This window comes from Acyrthosiphon pisum, chromosome X (assembly GCF_005508785.2).
Source record: "Acyrthosiphon pisum isolate AL4f chromosome X, pea_aphid_22Mar2018_4r6ur, whole genome shotgun sequence".
Classification (NCBI taxonomy): Eukaryota; Metazoa; Arthropoda; class Insecta; order Hemiptera; family Aphididae; genus Acyrthosiphon; species Acyrthosiphon pisum.
The window spans coordinates 70709414-70734407 of record NC_042493.1 but is presented as its reverse complement, the minus strand read 5'-3'; the positions used below and the strand labels follow the sequence as shown (position 1 = coordinate 70734407).

The 24994-nt window shown below is 29.4% G+C and overlaps 1 protein-coding gene across 10 annotated transcripts in view; it reads left to right on the top strand.

Moving 5' to 3' along the window:
* The window catches only part of LOC100166583 (protein alan shepard), a 126684-nt gene that overhangs the window by 30811 nt on the left and 70879 nt on the right, over nt 1-24994 (top strand). For 7 of the 10 annotated variants that reach the window (XM_029488906.1, XM_029488905.1, XM_029488908.1 and 4 more), the window contains exon 5: nt 7589-7624. In XM_029488906.1, coding sequence (XP_029344766.1) covers nt 7589-7624 — 36 coding nt within the window. Of the gene's footprint in view, nt 1-6854; nt 7358-7588; nt 7625-24994 lie in introns of those variants that run through there. The other 3 variants (XM_016808765.2, XM_016808764.2, XM_029488910.1) reach the window with 3 other exon arrangements.

Sequence of the window (24994 nt, the reverse complement as noted above, 5' to 3'; positions counted from 1 at the left end):
TCGTTTGGAAATTGAAATACACTATTGTTACTTTTAATTTGCTCAGTAGTTTCCCTTAATAAGCGTGAAAAAAATTGCCAACAATTGTAGGTAGGTATAGTTCAGAAAGTGTGTTTTCCATCGATCTTTCTTCAAGTTTGTTGTTAAAATGTGAAGATATACCTACAATTTATTATAATTTATTGTTGAATTTATAGTTATAAAATGAACCATTATTCTATAATGAAAATCAACAAAAACGAATCTAGTGCCTATAACCCCCGGTCTCTTTATCTTATTTATAAAATGTAATATTTAGTTAGAGCGAAATTGAAAACCTAGCATATTCTCATATTGCACACAATAATATATTGGGTATTCAAAGTTTTAAAAACATTATTTAAAAAAAAATCATCACATTATCATATATTATAAATGTAAATAAATTACAAATGTAAATAATATAGATTATTATTCATATATTAATGAGATTAATTAGTTTTTATCTACAGTTCTAAAATTTGATTATTAATTGCTGTTTGAAAGATGATAAATATATTGTTCATAAATGTTTTTCAAACTATATTTAGCTAATCACATTTGTTCGAAAATTGGCTTTTTGAACTATATAATTGTATACATAAGAAAAGTCAAACAAAATTAAAGTGCATATTAAATGTGTAAACGGTTATATTATTATAATTAAAAATCGATAAGTCTTAGTTAAATTATTAATTTTATTCAACTAAACATAATATAATATAATGATTGTAACATCATTAAAAATGAAGTGAATTCTATGAAAAAAAAACATGTTATTTGTTATTTTTTGGGGTAATATTTTGAGTTCTTACAAAGGCTTTTCTAACCAACCAGTCGATCTTTATATTGTTAAAGGTCAATCGTAATATAATTGTGTATCAAACCATTATTGGTGGACCAATTCATAATCGATTTCAGATTTTAGATTTTAGATACTTATAAACATAATATTATTATAATTATACAGTTAAATATTAAAAAGCGGGAAAGTGGGTATTTAACGCTCTATTGTACTTTAGGTGCCTAGAGATATGATATAAAATCATTGTATACAAAAAACAATTTTTAGCGAAGATGGTCTGTTAGCCTATAATATTACTAAGTATATCTTATGCGATTAAAGTGATTTATTTTACAATTAGGCATTACTCTATACTACCTATTATAGTAACATATTAGGTACATAGTTACTACTATTTAACCTACTGTTAAATTATTTTTTCCGAAATAATTGCATTCGAAAATGTCATTGTGTTTTTATAAAATACAAGCCTGGACAAGTTAATGATAATTTTTAGTTGAGTTAAGTTAAATAGTTTAAAATCAATGGTTATCCTATTTTTCTTTTAAATACTTATTTAAGTTATAGGTATATAAGTAATAGTCATAATATGGAAACTTACCATTAACTTATTAACTTAAATTAAGTATGAAGCCAGTAATGTGGTTTAAAATAATAAAAAGTAAATGTTTATGCACTATAATGTATCATTAATAATTGTTTTATTATATTTATTATTTAATTATTTATAAATTAACGTAACTTGGATTTGATTAAAGGTAACTTGTTATTTATTAAGTTTATATCAATAAATATCAGTTAAGTTAAAAGTTAAGTTAATGTATATTCATTTTTTTAAAAAGTTAAAATTATCTTAATCAATATGAATAATAATTTACCTTATCAATGATATTAAAAATTTCAAATGTCAGTAAACAGCACATAACGAGTCAAAATATTTTGTACATTTTATCAATCATAGAAAATGCTAATATAAAAATTCAGTAAAAATGACATGTATCAACAGTCATTTTTTTTTAATTACGCCAAAAATTAAATATACTATAATTAAATTTTGTCTAAAATCGATTTTGTTAAAAATTCACGTTTATCTTTTTATTTCTTATTTTTAATTTTTTTCTTATTTCTGCGAATTTTAAAACTACTGGGAATTTTAATTTTTAATCACACGAAAACACCAACTAGATTTGATTTCCCACCAGAAAAAGATTCTGAAATTGAAAGTAGGGAGCATTATTTCATCTACTTATCGTATACACAGTCACAAAAAAACAACACACACGTCATCATTACAAAATAAATAGATTCATCACTCGGCTTAGAATATAAAATAAATAGGGGTCAATCAGTGATAAGTAATAACTATATAAATTATAGTTTTTTAATATATCTGATTAGAAGAAAAATGTTTGGAAACCCTGAATACTATGAGATACTATATTATGTACTTACAATATATCATGATTCACTGCAGATTGCTTCTAGTCAATGACTTTTATTCAATCTAACTTTTTTGAAATATTGTCATTGTGTGAAGAGTCGTATTTATTGTAATTTATAGACAAAATTGGTTTTTCTTTACTCAAAACTAAAATTACCTAATAAAAGTGTTCGATAACAATTTAAAATATCCAATTAATTTAAGTAAATATTTAAAATGTGAATAACTAATTTTCATTAAGCATATTCAAATATTGATTGCAAATTTTGAACTTCAGAGAGAAGACTATTAAATAAGTAGACACTTAAAGTGTATAGATTGGTCGTGGGTAGGTATAGGTAATAAGAGATCAAATATGGCGAGAAAGTTTGTATAAATAATATGTGTATATTAAATTGCTATACCTAGTTTACAAAGTTAAACATTATAATCTTTGCACAAAAAGCATTAAATTATAGGTTGGTAACGTAAGGATTTTATGACTTACACAACATACTTGCATACATAAGTACCTACTGAATAAACTAAAATAAATAAATCAATTACAATTCACATGTAGGAGATACTATAATATGTAACATGTAACATGTAAAACTTATAATACATGTTGTGGATATTTGCAGTGCTAGAATCTGAAAAACTTATTAAAACGCAAACAAAACTATGAAGTGTTGTTTTTTTTCAAAAAAAAAAAAACAGTTGAAAACGTAATGTAGGTTTATATATATGCGTGTATTTGGATATATTTCGTGTGTTGTTTTTAACTATATCTATAGAGTAGTACGAGCCAGTGACTTTTGACACAATATTTTGAAATTATATCTGTATATATTATGTCGTTATGAGGACAACTTTAAATTATTAATATAATGGTCAATTGTAATATAAGACACGCAGCTTATATTATTTTATAGCAGTATACGAATGCTTGAAGTATTATTATTTTTTAACGAATATCATCGAATCAAATACCAACGTTTCCGTGTATATACTGAGCATTTAATTCGTTTTTTCTTTTTAATTTCAGTGTTGAATCAAACGAAAAAACATTTTTGAATTACATTCCAAGAATGTGAATATATATTATATTACACATTTTTGAAATTGGTAGGTACATATAACAGAATATTATTGATATTTTGATACTATAAGTAATAACGAACAAATCGAATACCAGACTCCCAGCTATTATTTGTATACATTTGGTTTATTATTTTACTCAGAATTTTGGTAAATTTTTTTTCACTCGGTATAATTGAAATTGAATATATTGACGACTGAATTAATTTGTATTGGAAAAGTACAAGGTAAACTATATAGGTGTATATCATATATACATATATTTATATCTTTATTTTACATTTCGCTGTCTTTAAATACTTGTATTTATCTCATTACATATTTTATTAAATGACAATACCGCTAGTAGTTACAAAATATAATGATATTGAGTTAGGCATTCAATATTCTGCGTGTTATCATAATAGTACAATTCAAATAATACGAATTTTGTACATATTTAATTGTATAGGTTGTAATTTAGGCTCGATTGTATAAATTACAAAAATGTATAGTATTCACGATCACAAAAACTTAAAAATATAATAATTTTATATCATTCATAATGCACCTATAGTTTTAAATAGGTTTAGCTAAAATATTATTAGATCGATTTGATTGCTTTAATAGAATAAAATAATAATAATCAATGATATATAAAACACTATGTAGCAATTTATTATAACAAATATTATACCATAGTTTGTAAAAGTATTATAATTTGTGTAATAAAGTTATTTGTGAAGTAAGGGTAAAATAGATTTTATAATAAAAATTTGTTTTTTGTAGATACTTGTTCAAACAATAAAAAAAGCCTAAAAGTCTTATGTAACCCTATATTTATTGATTGGAAGTCGAGTACAGTTGGTATTTTTCAATTTTCTCAACAATTTCCTTAACCGTAGAGAAACACTTTCTACAATCATAGAACATATTTTTAACATAAAACTATGAAAGAGCATATATTTTCTCAGATTGTTCTTTTTAGAATCGTTGTTCAAATACGAATATTTACCATGATTATTTACTTTCAAATTCATATGGTAATTAAACGCACCACTATTACACGGTGAAAAGCAAAAAAATCGAATCTATAGTTATTAATAAATCCCATGCTAGGTACATTAAAATATATCGTCCAGTTAAGCTAAATGGAAAACATAACATATTTTCATATTTCCTACGATTTCATGTATATAGAGTATTTAAAGATTCAAAAATATTATTTGAAATTATAGCATCAAATTATCATTGCATTCATTATAGGTAATAATTTATTCACAGAATATTAATCATATATGAGATAAATCAATTTGTATCTACATTTTTAACATTTTATTATTGTTTGTTGTTTCACAATATAATTTTCATAAATGTTATCGAACTATTTACTTGTTTACATTTGTTCACACATTATAGCTTATAGAACTATAACTATATTGTGTACATAAGAAATGTAAGATAAATATGAAGTTCATCCTAAATGGCAAATGTTAGGTACCTATTATCATTATAAATCGTTTAAGTTTAGTTTAACTATATATTTTATTCAACTAAACCATATAATAAAATGTTTATAGCAACATTACAATTTATATTTTTGTGTAATATTTTGTGCTATAGTTAGGCTCTAAACTAGCCGATCTTTAAATCTTTAAATTAATTAAGGTCGATCGCAATACAATTTTATATCATTCCATTATCGGCCAACTGCGTTCATCATCTATAGATTTTAGGTAGGTACCCATAAAAAATAATATTATTAATGTTGATTAAAATCGAAGAAAAAGTTGTTTGCATGTCGTTTTGCCATGCCTCTGCAGTTATCCTGAGATATTTTTAAATTGTCATACAATTATAATATTCTTCGTTACGTTTTATATTTTATTCAACTTAACAATTATTTAAATAATTGAAATGCCTAACATAGTAACATTACAAATTCAATATGAAAAAAAGTATAATATTATTTGCTAGTTTGCTACTTTTTGATGTAATATAATATAGTGAAGGGGGGGGGGGTGTCGCCAGTCGAACCTTAATTGAATACTATATTACTATTTAAATTAATCTCAAAAGTATAGTATTACTATCAAAATGCATTATTAATTTTTTTTTTTATTAAAAAATTTGTTTTAATTTAACGTTTATTAAAATGTTTTGAAACGAATGTATATTTAGTGCACTTATAGTAGATTAAGAGATGATATAAGTTCAGTTAATAAGATATATAATTTAAAGATTAAACTAATTAATTTAATTTTTATGAAGTTGGTGTATGTTACCAGATCTCTTCTGAGATTCATGTAATTTTTTTATTTGTGTTAGGGACTTACCAATAAAAATGTATTTCTTATTTGATAAAGTTATTATATATACCTACATTACTTATTTTACATAGGTAAGTATTGTTTTATAATATAATTATGTAATGATTTGTAAATATTGGTAAGAAAAGTTCCAATCTAAATATTTTAACCCGAATATACATAGTTTTTTGAATTTAAGGAACATTCTTTCGGTTGAACCTTTTCAAAAATCTGTGTTCGAGACGTTCCTGTGTGTGAGAAACAATATCATATGTTTTTTGGTCTGGCCACTGAATTCTGATGAGGACTAGCGGGTGGTTTACAACTTAAAAGTATCAGTGTATTATTAAGCTGCTCGTCTATATTTTGTTCCGGGTGAATCACGTCGTGTGCACTACCACCACCTCCACCACCACCCTCCACATAAAGTAGCTATAGTTAGGTACCAACTTTAATTCGATTAGGAAGTTTTTGATTTGTTTCTTCAACATGTAGATACCTATGTGTGTTTTATATTATATTATATTACACTATATTATAGTATAATATAAAACACACTCCATATATTACATTATATTATTATAATAATATTATGTGAGGTGAATAATTATACTCGTTTTTCCGGTATTTATTTATATAAATATATCGGGGTTGTCGCCGCACATGTGTTGATGGAACATAATTTTCTAATATTATGTTTGAGGGTGTCGGTCTTTAAATATATATATTTACTCGGGATCTCTTTCGAGAAACCGCCCTAACCGCACCCTTTCAGGAGGAAAAAAAACAATGCATCCTCACATATATATAAAAATAGAACGACGGCGCGCGACATGCGGCGGCGGTGGCGTTCGTAGTCGTGTACAAAAACGCTCGTCGCCGGCGTCGGGTACATGTGAGTGCCGGCGACGACGACGACGATGACGACGGCGGCGGCGGCGGCGATGATGACTCGGCGGCGACGTTGGTGACGGCGGTGAGGGAAGGGTGATTTCGCCTGCGACTATGTTCTACGCGCGTATTGTAACGGGGCCGCGGTGAGCGCGCTCGGACGGGGCGGGCTGGGGCCGGGGGTAGTGCTAGGGAGTGGCCGCCCGGCGCGCGCGTGCGTGCGACACAACGCGGCGCTCACCGTCGCGGCGGCGGCACTTGACGCGCGCGGGTTCGTCCGAAGTCGGCGGTACCGCCGGCGATCGTCGACGCCGCCGCCACTGCCACCGCCGTCATCGTTACCGGCCAGCAGCGCCAGCTATACACGGCACCGGCAGAGCACCAGCAACTTTGGCCGTGGTAGTATGCGTTTGCCGTTCGCCGTCGATCAGTGTGGTGTGCATGTGTGATATCGCATCATCATATTCGGTCGACGCCGCCGCCGCAACCAGTCGTCATATTGTTATTATCTGCACGGTCGTGTGTGTCGCAGCCGCCAGTCATCCGCGATACGATAGTAATTTTGTTTTTAAATTTTAATTTTAAAATACAGATAACAATAATCCGTTAATATTATAATATTATATTTTAAATATCGTCGTGTCGTACGAATTAAAATAAATTTACATCAATCGTCGTCGTCGTCGTCGACGTCTCTCCGTCACAGCTGACATTCGAAATCGGCGGCGGTTTTTATCCGTTCAAATTTTTGTTTATTTTTAACGCCGAAATCAACACTCTCAGCCGCCCATCGGTCTACGAAAAGAAAACGTGCGTACTCTGCTCTAGCTTTAAGTAACAAAATTATATCATACACTTGCCATACGTTTACTTGTTATTCACTATAGTTATTAAGACTTAAGTTTTGTTCGATTTTCGTGCCGCATACTTCGGCCACTGTGACTTTTAAAACGAACCGGCGGCGTCTTTCGCCGTTTCGGTGGTTTTTATTTTCTGTCATGTTCTGTAAGATTGATGCATACCCGTTATACTTACCATTTGTTCTGTTTGTTTTCTGTTTTCCAGGTAAACTACCACGATTACAACGCATCCTATTCCAAGGTAAGTCGTCAATAACGATTTATTATACGTTTTTATTTGCAACCTTATAAGGTGCCGCAATGTCGTTTGGCACATTTCCACATAAACGCGCACACACACACACACACACACACACACACACACACACACACACACACACACACACACACACACACACACACACACACCACACCACACACACTCACACTAATACACACACACAGACACACACACACACATATACGCACCCGCGCCTCACACGCACACACACGCAGCATTGTAACATGCACGACACGGCGGCGCGGTTTTTCCTCTTCGATATAAGAGCGGGTGCGATATTTGAAAAAAAAAAAATTTCTCAAGATTTCTCGCCATTTTCCGGCCGGCGGTGCATGTTGGCATTATGGAAGAGGGGGCACCTATAGTTATAACACAATCATACTTATTAGAAGCCAGCGCGATAGGTAAACGCTCAAGTCCCGCGGCGGCCGGGCGCGTTTTTAGCGGTCAACAACAACTTGTGCGCCGCCGCTACCGCCGCGGGTTTCAAAGCACACGTCATCATCGTCGAGGCGGCGGCTGTGGCCAAGGCAAATCCGGCGATGACGATGACGAGAGGATAATATATTAGAATAATAATAACAATAATAATAATAATAACATAGGTACGTTCATGCAGTTTAATATTATTATATACTGTGTTATTGTTGTGTATGATTCGTGTTGTGCATCGTGAAGAAAGAGGCGGCCGCGGCGAATTCGGTGTGCCGCACGTATACCGTATATGATATACACGAACACACGCATTATAATGTACACGAATACTATATATACGAAAATACCTGAACGCGACGATAACGGTTTAGTCGCCGCCGAAAATTAATATACCTATATACCTACCAACCTATAGTCTCTTACAAATAATAATATAATATCACACCAATACCTATAATTATTATACAGCGTGTACCGTTTCGCGACGTGCTACCACCAACGGACGATTTCAGGCATGTGCGTGGGGGGGGGGGGGTGGTTTTGTGTGTTCAAATGTCCCACAAAATTGTGGGGAGTCTTTTATTTTGGTTAATTATTATTATACAAATGCTAGGGAGGTAGGTAGTTAGTAGTTTTTGGTGTATACCTATATATATTTCATTTTGTGATTTTTAATTTAATATATCATAGTAGATTTCTACTGTTCATTTCTAAATAATGAAATATAAGAATTGTTTTCATTTTTTTTATGACTTGCACCATGGTGTGATGGATTATTCTTGAACAAAAAAATAGCTATAATTTTCAACATCCAATTTTCAAAAAGTTACAACACCCAGCCTCCCTCACCGCAACCAAACTTTTTCTGCGTACGACCCTGATCGATTTTAATTTTGGGTAGGTACCCACATTCTTTTAACGCCCTTTTATATATTATATTCCATTGGTGGTCTTGCGGACCACCTTTCGCTTAATATACCTACGTATATAATACCACTTTATACCACGGTTCAAACAATAATGTCTTTCATCCCACGACTGCCTTCCGTGCCGCAGCCGTCACCCGCGAACGAAATTCTCGACGATAGATCGATCGTCTGAAATAAATCACGTTTCGAAATGGTGGTCGCATCGCCGTCGTGTGCGTGTGCAGCGTATATGTGCAGTATAGGAAGTCATACGTCCGAGTGAAATATTATATATATTATAAGGGCGTGTGTCGGACTACCCCTGCCCCATCCTCGCTCTTAGAGCGTGTGTAATGACAACGGTCTGAAAGCTGCATTGAAACGGAAAACTATATACGCGCCTGCCGCTGGCATATGTTTTACTTTTAGATGATGCACTATATATGTAATATAAAAGAGGTAGGTATACTATATCGGCCTCGATTATTTTTTTTTGTCTTTAACTTTTTTTTTCTTTTTTTCATTAGGCGTATTTTTTTCTCTTCTCTCGAAGCGCGGCGGGGGACCATTTTTTTTTACGTCGTCCCGTTTCGCGATATCATTATATCAAACAGAGCTTCTGTAATATTAAGTAACTCTCCCGTTATCGCCAAACGCACATAGTAATTTAGGTACCTGTATATCGTCATACGAATACCGTCAATGTTTATAGTAGGTATTTTATTATATTTTGTTCATTATATATTATATCGTGTAACGTGTTCAGGCAAAAAATCCTTAAAAACTTATACGTCATCGATTGTTTTAGACGTGGCGGGCACAAAGTTTATTTTGCTATCGATACGTTGTGTAATTGTTACAGAAACGATCGTGGTAGGAAAAATAATAAGTCTTCGTGACTTCACTGGTTTCTCAAGAGTCCGACTTATCAGGTCATAAATATTTTTTGTACCTACTGTCATTCTATATTTGTATTTATTTTCTTAATTTCGGTTTTAATTTTAATTTTACTATACATCACGTTTTGACGTTTTTAGACCCTTGTTATTTTTGTACGTCGTTAAAATTGGATATTGTTTGAACGTAGCAATAACATATTTCAAGTTCCTAAATTACAAGTGTTTATTTTTCGTAATACTTAATATATGTACTTCTTTTTCTATGTAAATATTTACCAAACTTTTGTCAAACAACGTGGAATATATATATATTTTTTTTTAAGCCAATATTAATGGTTCCAATTTTTAAAACTAAACATTTTTCTTTTATATAGCTACTAAGTTTTTAAACTGATATTAGTTATATATGTCTGTTGTAAGTGTTGTAAAAAAAAACTTGAAATAAATATTTGAAGTAGTTTAAACGGTTTGTTTAAAAATGTGTTGCTTAATGGTTAATATTGTTGTAGGTACCTAAAAGTAATTAGCATGTTACATTACGACTGTATTAAAAAAAGTGTATATTATAAATGTACAGTTTAGTCATACCAATATAATAACAGTGGACTTAGACTCAACGGGATTGATTTTTTTTTGTTTCGTTGGGAGAGGGTGGTTTTCCCAGCAAGAAATATGATGACCAAAATTCTGTTGATGTGTGTGTGTGTATATGCGTGTGTGTCCCATTTATACTCCAAACGCCTACATTATCAACTTTGGCCCCTGTTGCTTTTCTTTGCCGTGTCATCCCTTTTTCTCGTATATTCGAATTAATTCCAATTTACCAAACGTTAATGCATTTTTCTTTTTTTTTGTTATTTGTACGACGTAAAGAGAGGGGAATTAACTTTAAAATAATTTATCTTGTTAAAATTCTCCTTTTGAACAGTTATCAAGGGAAAAAAGTGCGTTTCGAGTTTCACGCAATGACTACGGGTTTTCTTTTTAGCCGTCAATAATGATAGATATGACATGTACCGCAGTGGATCATAATATTATACATTTTATGTACAATCAATTGAATAGTTCGTTAAGGGCGTATGTGGCATATTATTTTTGGGATTATATAATACAATCCTGGTATGCAAAAGTACTGACCCTATATTGACCAACCCCAACTGAAACCCGTCCAAGTTGAGTACTAATATTTCTTTATTTTGAAATCGTTTTTACTCATTTTTAAATACTTTTTTTAGTTTTACAATATTCAACTAACACTTAACAAGCAACTAATAGCATATCCCATCATTTATTTCTTCAGAAAATTGTTTTTTTACAAAAGTTTGCAAACATTTACGATGAAAAAAAACACATTATCATGAAAAATAAACACTATAGTAATTGTAAATACAATTTGTGTTTAGTTAAATTAAACTCTATATTTTTTATAATACAACAAATATCAAAATTGATTACCTTTTGAAACATGTTTTTATTATTTTTATCGAACATTTGTAGGTATTCATAAATGATTATCAACGTATACCTACTATACATCGTTAATGCATATATAATTTAATTCATATCATTAATAATTTTCAAATACATCACACTGCTCTAATTACTTACTCTATTTTTTGAAGAACAATAATAAAAATTTTCAAAGGAGTTTTGAGAATTTTCAATTTGATAAAATAGTTGCTTTTTTAATGTTAAGTGATAAAGCTGATCCACGTATTATAAACGTGTCACTTAATCCTGTATAGCCTTTATTTTATTTTTTGCTATGCAAAAATCCATAAAGGCACTCTACGTTCATTTTAATTTCGTAATGCATATGTGCATTTTTATAGTGCACTCATTAATATAGGATTCTTGATACAAACAATTAAAATTAAAAATAATTTATCCTTTTGTACAAACCCATATCAGGATACTAAAGTTGATAGCTTTTTTTAAAACCAGACAACCAATTGAGATAATCTTTTATCCCCTATGTTTATTTTAATTTACAAAAAACGTTTTTTTATATCGTAGAGTTTCTTTGAAAATAAAAAAATAAATGATAGCATAGGTACATTGTTTTTGGAATACGCATCATATTAATACTTTTTACAAAATGTATTTAATATTTATGGGCAGTTAGGACAAACGTATCTATAGTACCTATATACACTATTATATATACTAAAAACTATTAAATTTCACTATTTTGGAACCTATTCATAAGTGCATTGCACCTATTGCGAAAGTATTGTATATATTTGTTGAAATCTTAATTTAATATAAAATTCTCTGTATAGAAGCTCTGTTTAATGTCGAGTAATAAATGTTCCTAATTAAAAATTAAATTAATAAAATGTATATCAAATATTCTCACACGTTTAAAGTTTTAAATAGCGGTAATTATAAGATTATATTTAAGTTAATAAATAAATAAATAAATAAATAAATAAATAAATAAATAAATACAATTTTAAGAGAGAGAATTAATGATAAGTAAATAAATAAAATATTAAAAGAGGAGATTCACTTGTAAACATATACAAATTAAATTAGTTAAACTTACAATTTTGTTTTTACTCGTATTATATTATTGTACACAAATCCATATATTGATTTAATTCAGGGTCGTCTTTCGAAAAGTTTTATATTCCGACACCTAACCACTCACTCTAAAACACCCACCTATAATATAATTTACTTTTGTTCATATAATTGGCATTTCATGTTTGGATTCAACATTTTAGTTAATTTATTCCACCTATATAAAAATTCAGTTATGTGTATAAATTTATTTGGGCTGAGTTTAAGCTACGATCAATGACAAATTGTCTATATTATTAAGTAAGATAATATTGTGCTAGAATTGTTGTTTTTTTAAATGTGATGTTAACAAGATGTCAAAATGTGCACAACTACAATTTCATTGTTGATTTTGTAAATATCATAATATTTTTAATGTAATTTTAAATCTGTTAGTAAAATGTTTATGTAATTTAATTCAACATATAACTTTAAGAACTTGAATTATCGTTTTATTTTATAAACATTTTTATTAATTATTACTCTAAAAAAATATTTTAAAAAAATAGTTTTTTTGGTATTCTTTTCTTTTTAAAATTTTATGAAATTTATTGTTTGCATTTATTTACTAGGTAACCGTTTTTAAAATATATCATTCTAAATGGATTGTCTGATTTACAAATACAAATTATTTCATCTAGATATTATAGAATAATTTATTAAATTATAACATGCGATCATTAAATGCTTATATGAGATAAATATTCTCTTAAATAAATTGTCTTATGAATTATAAATGTATGATAAACTCGATTGTTCTAGGTATTTTGTTGAAATTCTTAATATCTTAAATTCTGCCAATACAATTATTTTCATTAATATTGATAATAATATTAGTTTTTTACGGGGGTTCAAATATAGGTAAAGGTGTATATAAATATAAATATATATATTTTTTTTTATTGTTTCATAATTTTAGACATTTTATGTTTTATATATATTAATAATAATTAATGACAAGTACATATCGCTATTATATACCGGTGGTAAATACCACATTTTAAAATATTTATATGTTCTACAACAATGATAAAACGATATTTTATATCTTTGATGAGTAGGTACAAATTGCGTAGTGGAAAAATAACCAAGGAGTTATTTACCCCAAGGGAAAATCGTGTCGTTTACTTTTTATTTTTGTTGGATATGTTTTTAATTATTTCATAGGATGTTGTTTAGTTGTTACTGCAGCACGCATTGTTAAAAAAAAAATCATTTTATCATTTAAATATACTATGCTTGATTAGGATATCATTGGTTGAATGCCTTTCTATTTCTTTTGAATTTTGAACTACTTGGGAGGTCCTTCTTTGCATTTCCTGGCAATGGATCAGCATTTGGGAACTAGGTAATTAAAAAAGTATATGCCATTTGACCCCTTTAAAAATCATCTCATTGACATTGGTCTAATAAATAAACGTTTTTAATAACACTGACCAAACCAAGGTACCTAATTCAACTTAAATTGTATTCACTACGCATTATTATGATTTTTTTTTTTTTACTTGATATAATGACTGTGAAAAAAGTACGGTTAACTTTTATATTTTAATTTCAGTTTTTTTTAATTTGGGAATTCGTCGAATTTTACCTTGCTTGCTCTTCGGAAATTACTTTTCTGGAATGTTTAGTGGGAAATCTATATATTATATTCTTGAATTAACGCCCTTCATATACTCTTGATTGTTTAATTATATTCAAGACTTCAAGTCTTCAAATTTCTCATTTACAACTTGAATGGTTTCCACTCTTTAAGTTTCACGCCTTTTGATATATTTATTTATAAATATTTACCATGGTGGTTTCTTTTTGAAACTAACCTATTATCCTAATATTTTAATCGTTTATTATTTTCGAGTCATATCATATTACCCGTTATTTCCATTAGATAATTCAAAAAAATTAATATTCTTTTGCTTATAATATTAATTGTCGCTTGAATAACTGATAATAGCACAAAGAGTATATATTAGGTATCTACTTACTCTTAATTTATTTTATGTGTAGCAAAATCTTCAAATCTATTTTTTAATATTATTTGTATTGGATAATGTTTTGATATCATGAGGGTAACTTCTATAAAAATTGTTTAGGAAAAAAAGTAGGTATAACATATTCAACGTAGGTAGCTACTCATAATGTTTATTGAATGATATATTAGTTATAAGGTCTAGGTCCTAGGTCTATGTTTGTATAAATAACTTATAAGTATATACGATTTTCTTACAGGTACTTCTAATTTTGATTTTCTATATATTTTTTGAAAACAATTCCAATATATATAATATTATTTATTATATATTAAAATCCAAAAAGAGTAGAATTTCTACAATTTTATATCTATTTTTATAATCCGTTTTGTGGGTTCAATTCACATTTTAGATAATTTTGTAAATAGAAAATTCTGATTTTAGTTGATATTTTTTCATGACAATTTATTTTTGATTGCATTTCACAAAGAAATTACTCATTTGAATCGTCTTATTTCTATATTAATTTAATCATTGTCTATAAAATGTATTCATAATCCTAATTATATTGTTCCATATTACGACATACGTGAATAAAGTGCATGTTTGTGTAATAATAACTTGTGATATTATATTATATGTTATTGTTATCTGTATGTGTACTGTGTAGCGAAGAACTGATAAAATGTATAATTGTTGTTAACTTGGAATTTATTAAACGTCTTAAATGTATTCGCACAGATAAAATATGTTTGATTTTTTTATATATCTTTATAACTACTTATATTTTAATGGCTTATAAGTGTAAAATATCGTATTTTGTTTTTGAATTAGAATTTCGAAGAGTTTATTTTAATTATATAGTATGCCCTGATCATGATATATAAAATAAAAGTAAGTATTTTTTTCACCAAAACTGTAACTATAATAATTTAATAAAACTGCCTAACAAACAATATTTGTCATGCCTTATTGTAAGTATACGATAAAATTGTCTATATAACGCGTCATAGTTTCAAATATAGCCCATAAAAAAACTTTTTTAATAAAATATTTGTTTTAGTAATACATTTAAAGTATTCTAAAAATATTTATATTTATATTACGTTGCTCAGCTAAAAATTTAAACTAAAAAGAGAAAATGTATGTATGTGTGTGTGTGTGTGTGTGTGTGCACTGTGCGCGTGTTAGAAAGGATAGAATCGATAGCAATCGTTGTTTGCTGTAATGCAATGAGAAATAGTAAGTACGACATTCCATTAAGATACCCTGTCTATTCCATTTGGACTTAAACATATTGAATTTCATGATAAAAAAATAAAACGTTTTGTTGTCATCCATTATTTTCGAGTATTTCTACAGACAGAAGTCGCGTCGGATAATATGAAGTAATGTATACAATACCTATTCATTTTTAGGTCGATAATAATGGTTATTGTGTATAATGTTTTGGGGGATTTACATGATTTCTTGAGTTTTATTACTTTGACATATTTGTCAACACCATTAGTAATATTAATTATATATAATATGTTATTAATGTTTTTGTATCTATGGTCATAAAATTGATAGTGGTTTTGGGTTCTAATTGTCATATTTTTGTCTACCATAGTTAGTCGTTACATAGCATAATATTGTATCTACTGTATTTGCTTTATAAAGACGTCGTGTCGTTGACTGTAGTTTTATATCTCGGCACCTACCTCCAAAATACGTTGTAATTGATAATTGTTCAAGCTTTAATGTCATACTTTGACCTTTTTATACACACGATATAGTATAATTAAAATACTTTTAATATTATTATCTGTATCTAATATGAAATTAAAAAAATACATAAAATATTCTTCATCACTATTGCTTTCACTGATATTCTTTGATTATGTGCACATTTTCACTTTAATATTAATAGATCTTTAATTACCTAGTCAATATAATATGTATTTATGTATAATTATGTACAATTAGTATGCGTTTATAAATGATGATATATATTATTATAAAATATAATCATGTTGAAGTTTATGTGGAATTGAATAACTATTATGGCCCACCACTTCTACGGAGATTAATACATATAAATTGTTTTGTAGTTAAAACATATTGAAATATACATATATTATAGGTATACTGTATATTTGAATATTGTATAATGATGAGTGTAATATTTTGTATTTTAGTTATTTAACTAATTGAAAAATATAAAGTGTTGCCAAAAAAAAATTCATGAAGATGAATTTTAATAATATAGAATCTAATCTAATTAGAAATACATTTGATTTAACATAATTTTATTATATATCTTCTTAGTTTGCTTTTATATTATTTAAATATACTTTAAAATATTGTGTTTTACGATTATCTTTTTAATTAAATTTATTTATCTTCATATTTTATTCAATATGTTATACTTTTGTTTTGAGGCCTGTCATCATTATTTCAATTTATTTATTTTTATCAATCTATACAGTTTTATGTAAAGTAAATTTACAATTCGATTTTTAGGATTTACCTATTTAAAATATTATATAATTTTCATGGAAATTTCTTTTTACACTTTATGAGTTTATAGTAGCCTGTACGTTAAAATTACAGTGTATTACCCACAGTATAAAATGTTGTGGTACTTTTAAATAATATCTATATATATAGAATTTTAATTTTCTTAAATTATTTCAAGATTCTCATTTTAAATTAAAATTTTCAAATTGTGTGTGTGTGTTTGTTTGTTTGTTTGTTTGTTTGTTTGTTTGTGTGTGTGTGTGCAGTGATGATCAATATGTTTTACGAAATAATAATCTTATACCTAATATAGTATAACTTTGGTTGAAGGTTATGTGTAAAGGTATGTTTATACAAACAGATTAATTTATATAATGTAAGTTTTTATATTGTAAATGTTGCAATAGTAATTTAATTTAAAACCAGTGTCGATACATTTATGTAAGATGATGTTGTTAATGTGAAATATTATACTCACCATATTTGAATAACTACCTATACATTTTCATTTATTTAATTTTAAATATAGTGAATATTTTAGTATTTTCTTTATGCAAGATATCGGTAATATTGATACTTAATGTATGTGATCAAAGTATATATTATATTCACGTTATATAATTTATAATACATTATAAGATTCTCTGTTCGCGTTTTTCCATGCAATTCATTAATCTTAATCTACGGGAAAAATACTTTATTTAACTGGATATGTCGTGTTTAGTGAATATATAAACTGCCATTTGAGTATCGTAAAACATCTCGTCAAAGGATATTAATTGTATTTATTGAAGAGTGTTCAGTGCCGTTTTACATACTATTATATATTTATGTACTAACCAACCTATAATGTCACATGTCGATGTTAATGATTTTGTAAAAACCTCTTGACATTTAACAAATTGTAACATTACCTACCTATACCTACCTCTGTAAATAAGAATTACAAGTTTACTATTAAAACATTAATTTTTTTAAGTGCATTATAAAATGTACTTTCATAGTTATTTTTATACATTTTGTATAATTTATTTATGTATAATTTAAAATAATAATATCACGTAAAACCATTAAATTATATTTTTTATGCCGTATTACTTAATTCTAACTATCTCATATACCTTCCGTTGTACCTACACATTTTATATTGATATCATTCAAAATCTAATTAGATTCCAATATTTACCGATTTTTCGAACTGCTACAAACAGATTTACCAGCCATTTCGGATACTTCTTGTGGTGCTGCAGATTTTTTTTATATATTCTTTAAATTTAACCTCGAATTTAACTATAACCGACTATAAGCACTATAAGATGCAAAGGTAGTTACAAAACGTGATTATAAAAATTAAAATTAGTGACATACTACGCTATTTTACATAGTTACAATGTATTCTATTATATAGAGATTTGTTGCATCGCACGTCGAGTTTGTTAAAAATGTGAATAAAAAAAATGCTCTCTTTCTGTTCGTGTGAACTATATCATGATATTGTTATTTATGAACAATAATTCGTTAATCGATTGGGTGCAGGCTCGGTCAATTATTGTTGATTCGTTTAATGTATAATATATAGACACGAGTGCGGGCTGAAAAATAAAAAAATCTCTAGTATAATATAAAGTCGCGTCGCTCGTGCATTGTATGTGACCGACAACCAATATTATATTATTATTATTACATTCATCGTCCATTATCAGCGGTCGGATTACAACAGTAATTTACATTTTATTGTACTCCAATCGATGCAAATAATAATAATAAAAAAATTATATACGACCGTTGTACGCTGCACATCATAAACGATCGGGAACGATTAGCGTTCGTTAGACTGTTGTGAGTGTGTATCGTGAGTGTGTGTGTATGTGTGTGCATGTGTTTTTCGGTTAACACTTAACTATATAGGCTTTTAGACGTTCGTGTGTTACCCACATACGTCTGTCGATTGTACGTATATATATTATATATTATATTTTACATGTACATACAATTCTGAAACGCACAATAGGTAAACACACGACCATTATAATAATACCATAACGCGTTATTTATTGTTGCGTGTGGTAGGTATATGTGTGGTTCGTCCTCTCGTAGGTCAATAACGATGGGAAATTATGACGATAACCGACGGCAAACCGTTTTCTGCAGCAGTCGGTGGACCTCGAGGTGGACCTACATATTATTAGCGTAACTGAGAGCTTGTGAATTCCAATCGGTTTTAATCGTTTCCCATTTAGAATTTGTGCTCGAAGTAGTAATGTACGGGGTAAGCCAAGGAGGAGGGAGGTCGCAACGATAGAAAATTCCTTGACAATAGGTTCCTTTCAGAAGTACAAAATATGTCCAACTATCTATTATATCAGCTTTTGACTGGGGAGGATAAAATAATGAATAAATGCATTATAGGAGTAGTGTAGGAATGGCACCAATTGAAAACAAAATGGGGAAGAATAGGTTAAGATGGTTCGGTCAAGTTATATGGGGAGAAGTGAATAGGGTATAGTGAGAGTGGCTATAGAAATTAATGTAGAAGAAATAGAGAAGAGTAAAACTGATCAATAGATGGATAGACAGAATAAATATGACTTAAAAATAGCTGGTATAAGTAAAGAAGGGGCTGGGTCAGTGCCCTGTGGAAGTGTAAGACAATGATGACTGCCCCATAGTGATGTGAGCAAATAGTGAAGAAATATAAGAAGAATAATCTATATATCAGCTATATTAGGTAGTAATTTTAATTTGTAGTTTATGATACTCGGGTTTATCATCTTTAAACTTTTTTAAAAACACTACAATATAAGCAACAATACATCTAAGGTTTTTTCTAAATGAAACGGGAAATCTGATGTCCTTTACGTCCCTTTGTATATAGCCACGAGCCTTATACATTATATTGTTATTCGCGTGTGTATAATATTATCGTCGAGTGGCATCTGAATGATTTTGGGGTACGGCGTATACGCGGTAGAATCGATCTTATTTCTATTCACGTGTCTGAATAATGGTTTAAAATATATTCCTTTCGTTGTTTGTTCAAATAAAGAAATCAACCCAAAAGATATTTCTTTGTGGGTATAGTTTTTTTATTTTATTTTTTTTTGTTTTATCCCGACCCACGTTGGAGTTTTTCCCGCATGTAAATGTGTAATGTGGTGATATATATTATATTATATACTACACACAGACAATTGTGTTACACTCAGGGATTTAATGTATACTCGAGATCGTATGATATCCCCACCGTTATTGTATCTTGAATTTCTGATTTCACCCCGTATATCGGTCACGCGCTGGTAACCTTTTCAATGTGCTACACACTCGCCCAACCACCACTGTCACACCCGTAAAATAGACGACAAACCATACAATCCTCCAGACGCTGTCTGTAAATTTGATTATGTAGAAGAGTTATTTCTATTAACTTATCAGACACGGTTTGTGTTTTGAAAAATTGTTTTTTAAGAAATCTAACCTTTTTGGTATAATTTGTTGGATGTTATATACTCATTACTTACGCACATGACATATATCATTATATATTATGCATGATGTTTAAGATACTTTTTATAATATACTTAATGGAATTATTTTCAAATATTTAGGTTTTTCTTAGTATTTTAGTAGTGGACATTCCTCTAGTCTTGTGGTGATACAAACTTATTATTATCAAATGAGAACCAACCTTTTGCTATAAACTGTGAAGCGGTATTTTTGAAAATGCTGATGAATTCAAATCAAAACTCAAATGACTATAGTTTTTGAGTAGTTTATCTTTCTGTAAAATTATAATATGTCTATGGACCGAATAATAGGTTTGGAAAATAATATTATGGTTACTTTGAAAACTATTATAGTAGGTAGTTAATATTAATCTATAAAGATTTTTTTATTTTTAATTTTCAGAATGTAATTACTAATAAGTAATAGATTAAATATTACCATTTATTTGAAAGTTTTGTAAAACCGTTTTTAAGGACAGTTATCCTTAGTACCTATAGACATTGTTTGTAACTCGTCTCGTTTGAATTTTGATTTAAAAACATCAAGTAATCAAGTCATCATCATAACAAAAACAAAAATCATCTGCTTCATTTTTTACAGTATAAAAGATATTTATCTCATATGAAAAAAAGAAGGTTGTAAGATACAAAGGACACTCCTCGAACGCTTTAACATTTTAATATAATATGGTCCTTAAGCATACTTAAAAATGCTAAAAATCAGAATTTTAATAAATTTTCTATTAAAGGAAACCATGTGGGTGAACATGCTCGATGAACTACTGTGTGTAGTTGTTTTTTAATAATCCGAAAAATGCGTTAATAACAATACATCTGTACATATTATATTCATTATATGCGTACCTATAGCCAATAATAATTCGTATATAGGGACGCGTCCTACCGTCTTGTTATAATAATAATAATAATAATAATAATAATACGCCTAGTCTCGACGATGACCGCGACGAGCAGACGAACTATACGTGCATACGTGCGCGCTGCACCGCATTCGACCGGTCCACCGAGTTCACTAGGTAATGTATGCAAGGTAAATGAAATGTGGCACATCAAACACAGACGCACACTCACACACAGTAACACACTATCACACACATGTGCACTCAGTGTATTTCCGATCGCGTTTGTGTGTGTCGTACCTCTCTCTGCTCGCGATAGATGTTTGGTCCTTGTTTGGAAATCCGACGACGACGACTACGACGACGCATGCCGGGCCGGCCGGCTACACGATCCCGATTTTCCTGTCCCCGGTCGCCGCCGTCGGATTACATTTCAAACGGCCATAACGGTTTCCATCTTCTCTCCATCGCTCGGCGCAGTCCTTTTCAGTACATCTTCTCCGCGCCGAACAGCTCTTTGTCGTCGTCTATCGCGCGACTCTTATTATAATTATAGTTCAAACGCATACTGTCGTACGTTTTTTTTTCCTACACTCGTGGCTGCAGCTCACCTATCGGCCGTATACATGGCCGATATTATATTATAGGCATTATGTGCATATCGCGGCGTGTCGAAACTCGCGGGTTTTACTAATTTTTGCTTAGACTTTCCCTCTTTATACAGCTGGTGCAGTATATATATATATATATACGCACGTAATACCTACACAATTATATATAGGACGTCCTCGCGGCCGTGTTACCGTTCGGACGATTGTCCGATTAGAACGTAATTTTCAAAAACTAACGGATCGTCAATAGTTGTATTATAGTAGTCGTGTCTCTGCGGGTTGGCTTACTGCAGTCGGTATTTCATATATACCTGCGACCGTTTTTATATTATATCGGTGTATATAATATTCAATCCAACCCAACATTTATTTAGTTGATACCGGCGGCGAATGTGCGTTAATTTGACGTCGATCCCGCACACCTGTTTTCGTATTCAGATCTATATAATATATATATTACACACACAGAGACCTACATTTTTACTACGTACATTAATTATTAGGTAGACGTTTTTGATGGCAAATTGTGAATTGCGCTATCTTAATACTTTTTATTACCACGTTACAGTGGTCCTTTTTTTCTCGTAATTTTATAATATACGGTGTAATATAGATAAGTAGATTTTTTTCACCGCAATCGATTATTATACGCGCATAAAAACGGTGCTAGTCGTATACGATTTGGTATAGGTACGTTTATTAGTGTTACTAAATTGTTACGATTTCAACTTAAAATTTTTTGTAATATCTAAAATACATATGATTTTCAATATAATAAAAAAAAGAACTATTCAATCCATACAACAGATTGGAAAGTAAACTTTGAATGAAAAATAACACCCACACTTTTATTTGCAGTTGACATTTAAGTCGTTCAGTTTTACAATGCGTTGTAATAATATTATGTAATATTTGTTTCACACAAACAAATTGTTTCCTAAAATATGTTCGTGAATGTATGACAACAAGTCGAGTGTAACAATTTGAAACGGTGGACACAGTTATATATACGTGTAAGAATTCCCCCCTAATGTGGGACTTAAGCGAGCACACCGCGTTAGCGCAGTATTTGTTTACGTAAAACGTCTTGGACTTGCGTTCATGATATAGTTATAATATACAATGTGTACACTGTTCACTGTACAGTTATGTCCTAGAATCAATGACGCATCATTTATTTCTCGGTTTGTGGTCAATGTATTTATGTGTGGTCATAACATGTAACATGTGAAAAATACCTAATGATCTATGTCTCTACGTGAAACGGATATCGTTTTTATATACTCGTTTTCTCAAACTCCGGTCATATTTATATATATATAATGCACTTAATCGATATAGTGCGTACTTTTAAATCACACGTTCTTAATCGATATGATTATTGTCGTTAAATTACGTCCTAGTTTTGAATTATAATACTCCTAGCTGCAATATCAAGTACGCGCATCTTCTACATATGTGTTTTTATGAGGCCGACGACTCCGTTATATTATGCTTGTTCGATGCGGGTATTATATACAGGGCGAGTAGCATGGAAACAATTGGCTGAGGGGTCATCGTGTTTCAGTAGACGTCAACATAATGGTGATATTAGGTTTCTAAATTAGAAAAAAAAACGCGTGTAAATATTAAAACGATGTATTGTTATTTTTTTGTAGCTTATATACATTTTATTCACTTTTCTTGAGTTGTGATTGAACCCCCAGCTCAATTGATGTAAACAACAATGATCATATTATACTTTAAATACCCGTATAACTGTATTGTATATAGGTTAAAACATATTTTTGAAAGGATATTATAGGCTATTATAAGTTTATTAAGTGATGCCAACGGTTGTATAGAACATTAAAAACCAAAGCATAACCAATTTTGTGTATTTTCGTTAATTTATCTTTGGAGTAAACAATTATACAATTATTATAATGGTTATTAGGTACTATAACTTTTCATCACAATTATATAATATTATGATGAAGCATAAATCTATCTAATACAATATGTAGATAGGTACTTTGAACAGCGAACACACTTGAAAATGACCATAATTACCACGTTTTAATTTTTATAATTAGTTTTATGATAATTATATTGATTAATATATAAAGCTAAAATTGATGTTAATGCCCGAGATAGCAGTGAATTATTGCTCTATAGGATTTAGTATTATCACAGACTATATTTTCATGTAGTCTGTGGTATTATTTTGACGCCATATATATAGTTATTATATTTCGAAGTGTTAGGAATGATTTAAGTTTCTAAAATTCATATCTGTGTTCACGAAAATACAATATATCCACATTAAATTATATTTTCTATGTTGTCGCGACTGTCAAACTATACCGCATTGGTATCATAGTTGTAATAAGTTTTTTCTGTATCGTTAAATGTAATATCAACTTACAAATGGTTTTGATAGTGACATTAGTTATTACTGAATTTTATATTATCCTGGTGCTGTGTGCCAACTGCCAATAACACTATTTTAATAAGGCAATTTGTTTTTCGGCAACCGTTGCAATTATTACAATATATTTTTATTCTGTCTTTTTCTAAACCCTTTGCTATATAATGATGATAGTTAGGTATGTATCCCCATATAAGAATATTATAGGAATTCGCAATTTTTAAACAGTCTACATTCTTTACTCTGTTGTATATTTATATATATTATGCAGTTTATCTGGTAGAATGTATTTTTTTTTACTGTTATACTCAATGAATCCAAAGATTCACTTCTTTCTCAATACAATAATATACTCGTGCATCAAATAATAAAATAAAACTCGATTTATCTGATTTTTGTATGATAATGTACAATGGCACATCATTTTTCACTGAACGGTGAAAATCTTTGGGAGTTTAATTATGTTCGGTCATTGATGTGAAACAGTGTATACAAAAAATTGTTTCATGAAAACAAATTCCACGTCAAAGCGTCCGATTGTATCAAAAAATAAGAATTTTGCATTCAATAATATGAGTTTTGAAATTAATATTGAACCAACAACATGGTTATGAAGACAATTTTAAACCATAATTTTTTTAAAACTTGTAATTAATGTAACGAATTTT